General features: G+C 43.6%; 2 protein-coding genes across 2 annotated transcripts; one reads left to right on the forward strand and one right to left on the reverse strand.

Moving 5' to 3' along the window:
• Positions 1-1,963, forward strand: LOC124824847 (isoflavone 2'-hydroxylase-like). Its single transcript, XM_047297353.2, has 2 exons — positions 1-962; positions 1,232-1,963. The coding sequence occupies exons 1-2, from the start codon at positions 69-71 to the stop codon at positions 1,838-1,840; spliced, it is 1,503 nt and encodes a 500-aa protein (XP_047153309.2). The 5' UTR covers positions 1-68; the 3' UTR covers positions 1,841-1,963.
• A 359-nt stretch (positions 1,964-2,322) lies between these two features.
• On the reverse strand, positions 2,323-4,085 carry LOC124824849 (isoflavone 2'-hydroxylase-like). Its single transcript, XM_088105779.1, has 2 exons — positions 3,139-4,085; positions 2,323-3,052 (listed from the first exon to the last, which is right to left on the reverse strand). The coding sequence occupies exons 1-2, from the start codon at positions 3,508-3,510 to the stop codon at positions 2,444-2,446; spliced, it is 981 nt and encodes a 326-aa protein (XP_087961905.1). The 5' UTR covers positions 3,511-4,085; the 3' UTR covers positions 2,323-2,443.

The raw sequence follows: 4,085 nt of genomic DNA on the forward strand, positions 1-4,085 counted from the left end.
TCCTAAACTCCACCTTCTTCACAAGCTTAAATGGCTCTCTGTAATCTCCATCACTGAAACAACAATCCATGGAAACACTTCCCCTGTTACCACACTTTCTCTTCTTCCTCCTTTCTCTTCTCATCACGTTCAACCTTTTCTTCCAAAAAACAAAGCACAAAAACCTTCCACCAGGTCCACCACCTCTTCCCATAATCGGCAACCTTAACCTCCTCAAACGGCCCCTCCACCCTTTCCTCCAACGCATGTCCCAAACACACGGCCACGTCTTCTCCCTCTGGTTCGGTTCCCGTCTCGCCGTCGTCGTTTCGTCGCCCACCGCGTTCCAACAATGCTTCATAAAAAACGACGTCGCCTTGGCCAACCGACCTCGTTCCCTCTCCGGAAAGCACATCTTCTACAACTACACCACCGTGGGGTCCTGCTCCTACGGCGAGCACTGGCGCAACCTCCGCCGCATCATCGCACTCGACGTTCTCTCAACTCAACGCATCCACTCCTTCGCGGGAATCCGTAAAGACGAAATAGAGAGGCTGCTGCGTACCCTGGCCAAGGCCTCGCGAATGGAGTATGCGCAGGTGGAGCTAGGTTTCATGTTCCATGACATGACGTATAACAACATGATGAGGATGATATCGGGGAAAAGGTACTACGGAAATGAGATTCAGTCGAAGGATTTGGAGGAGGCGAAGGAGTTCAGAGAGACGGTGGAAGAGATGCTGCAACTGGCGGGAGTTTCCAACAAGGCAGATTATTTGCCCTTACTTCGGTGGTTCGATTTTCAGAACCTGGAGAAGAAGCTGAAGAGTATTAACAAGAGATTCGATACGTTCTTGGATGCACTCATTCAAGAGCAACGCAACAAGAAGGAGAGAGAGAACACTATGATGGATCATCTTCTGTATCTGCAAGAGTCTCAGCCGGAGTACTATACTGATCAAATCATCAAAGGTCTTGTTTTGGTAAATGATTCTCAGTACTACAATTATAAATTTTCCTTAATAATGAATTTGAATTTTTTTTCTGATTTCACTCAAAGATAACCATGATAGTTTATACAAATGTTTATAGTTCAAGAGATGAATATATTATATATGGATTTCATTAGAATACCCGTATAATACGACTAAATACATGTATGCCAGAAGTATATCTAGCCTTAGTCACATGTATTTTCACCTAGTATTGTGAAATTAATACATGTTTATACTTTGGTTAACTTGTATTGTAGGCTATGCTCTTCGCCGGGACAGATTCATCAGCCGTAACTTTGGAATGGTCACTGTCAAATTTATTGAACCAGCCAGAGGTGTTGAAGAAAGCAAGAGATGAATTGGATAGCAAAGTAGGGCAAGAGCGTTTGGTAAATGAATCAGACCTTCCAAATCTGCCTTACCTTAGAAAGATAATCCTTGAGACACTTAGGTTATACCCTCATGCACCACTGGCAATACCACATGTTTCCTCAGAAGACATAACCATTGAAGAGTTCAACGTTCCACGAAACACGATAATAATTGCTAATATTTGGGCCATGCAAAGAGACCCTGTATTGTGGGATGAAGCAACATGTTTCAAACCGGAGAGGTTTGATGAAGAGGGATTGGAGAAGAAGTTGGTGTCATTTGGAATGGGAAGAAGGGCTTGTCCGGGAGAAACTTTGGCTATGCAGAATGTTGGGTTGACTTTGGGATTATTAATTCAATGCTTTGACTGGAAGCGAGTAAATGAGGATCCCATTGATATGAGAGAGGCAGATCGGTTCACTTCATCCAGGTTAACTCCATTGAAGGCCATGTGTAAAACCCGCTCACTCATTCACAACCTTAATTTCAAATAACTTAGCTTTACTCACCTGGCTTATTTTGGATCTTTGATTAAGTGTAACATTTTATTTTGGGTATTTAGTTAGTGGAATAGTATCCACAAGTTTATATTTGCGATGTACAACTCATTAATTATATACAACTACCTAACTTAGAAAAGTTCTGGTTTTATTTTTTTTATCATCGATGTATAAATGTTGTAGCTATAAGAAATACATAAACCCTTATACATTATAAATTTAAAATGTAACACATAAGTTATCACCCAAATCCACAAAATAAGTTAGAATCCTTTAATATATATAACATCTTCTAGTCAAACAATGGCCACATGACGCCTTGTTTCATGTTCTCTTTTTACCAGACTTTAAATGCAACAATGATATACTTATTTAGTTAAACAAAGAAGAAGATAATTTAAAGAACACTAGAGATATGTAAGTATTTTAGAATCACGATCCACCCTAATTGAAATGCAGAAAATGAAGACCATAAAAGTTGTAGTTTGATATAAGAATAAGAAAGAATACATTGAAGATTATTGGAAATTGATAACCGACAGTAGCAGAGTGGAAGGATGGAGTATAATTTGAGGAAAGAAAAAGAAAAAAAAGGAACTAATTTGAGGAAAGTTGAGCGTAGAGCGGGCGGGTCTTGCACATGGCTTGAAGAGGAATTAACCTTGACAAAGTGATCCAATTATTCTCTCTCATATCAACTTTTTCATCGTTCACTCGTTTCCAATCGAAACATTGAATCAACAAACCCAAAGTATAGCTAACGCTTTGCATGGCCATGGCTTCTCCTGGGCAAGCCCTTCTTCCCATCCCAAAAGCAACCAACTTTTTCTCTTCTCCTTCAACATCAAACCTCTCTGGTTTAAAGCATGTCGCTTCATCCCACATCTCAGGATCTCTCTGCATCGCCCACCCATTGATGATCACTGCTGTGTCCCGAGGCACATCGAATCCTCCCACACTTATATCCTCCGAAGTAACGTGTGGTATGAGCACTGGAGCCGGCGGATACAACCTGAGTGTCTCAAGAATTATTTTCCTAAGATAACAAAGTTTTGGAAGGTCTGTCTCATTCAACAACCGATCTTCCCCCACCACTCTCTTCAACTCCTCTCTCGCCTTCTCCATCACTTCTGCCTTATTCAACAAATTCGACAACGACCACTCCAGAGTTCCCGTCGACGAGTCCGTTCCTCCAAATAGCATCGCCTGTTGAACCAATGCACACAGAGTTAACACATGAAAGAGAGAGTCTTTAGGAGATTATTATGAGAGTAAAACGATGAATTCGTTACCAGAGCAAGGCCTTTGATTATCTGATCTGTGTAATACTGAGGCTGAGTCTCTTGGAGTTTCAGGAGATGGTCGATCATGGAGTTCTCACGATTATCCTTGTTGCTGCGGTTCTCGTCGATGATCTTGTTCAAGATGGCATCGTACCTCTTGCTGATACTCTTCAAGCGCTTCTCCACATTCTGAAAATCGAACCACCTCAGGAAAGGCAGGTAATCGGCCTTGTTAGCCAAGCCCATGAGTTGCAGCATCTCCGCCACGGTCTCTCTGAACTCCCTGGCTTCCTCCACGTTCTTCATGTCGGCCTCCTCTCCGTAAAACCTCTTCCCGGATATCATCCTCATGACGTTGTTGTAGGTCAAGTCGTTGAACATGGAAGTTATCTCCACGCGAGCAAAACCCTGGCTCGAGTTCCTGGCCAGCCTGTGAATCAAGCGCCGGGTCTCGTCGCTTCGGATCCCGGAGAAAGAGTGGACTCGCTGGGTGGAGAGAACGTCGAGGGCGGTGATGCGGCGGAGGTTGCGCCAGTGGTCACCGTGGGAACAGGAGCCGACGGTGGTGTTGTCGTAGAAAATGTATTTTCCGGAGAGAGAGGGAAGGCGGTTGGCCAAGGCAAGGTCGTGTTTGGTGAAACATTCTTGGAATGCCGAGTGTGAAGAGATTACGACGGCGAGACGGGAACCGAACCAGAGGGAGATGACTTTGCCGTAATGCTCGGAAGTTCGTTGAAAGAAGCGGTGGGTTGTTCGATGAGGTTGAGATTTCCTATTATGGGCAGAGGAGAAGGCCCCGGTGGCAGATTCCTGACTCTTCTGCTTCCCAACAGGAACTTGAGACTGAAAAGTATGAATAGGAGGGAAAGGAGAAAGTAAGAGAAGAGCAACAGCAAAGAAGGCACTCCCATGGTTGAAGTTGTTATGGAAGATATAGAGAAGTAAGTGTGGGTGTG

This window comes from Vigna umbellata, chromosome 2, assembly GCF_029865625.1.
Source record: "Vigna umbellata cultivar VRB3 chromosome 2, Vumbellata_1.0, whole genome shotgun sequence".
NCBI lineage: Eukaryota > Viridiplantae > Streptophyta > Magnoliopsida > Fabales > Fabaceae > Vigna > Vigna umbellata.

Coding starts and splice junctions, on each gene's coding strand:
- LOC124824847 (XM_047297353.2), top strand. CDS start 69: ATGGAAACACTTCCCCTGTTACCACACTTTCTCTTCTTCCTCCTTTCT. Junction 963..1,231: donor TCATCAAAGGTCTTGTTTTG/GTAAATGATTCT, acceptor CTTGTATTGTAG/GCTATGCTCTTCGCCGGGAC.
- LOC124824849 (XM_088105779.1), bottom strand. CDS start 3,510: ATGTTCAACGACTTGACCTACAACAACGTCATGAGGATGATATCCGGG. Junction 3,053..3,138: donor TAATCAAAGGCCTTGCTCTG/GTAACGAATTCA, acceptor TTGGTTCAACAG/GCGATGCTATTTGGAGGAAC.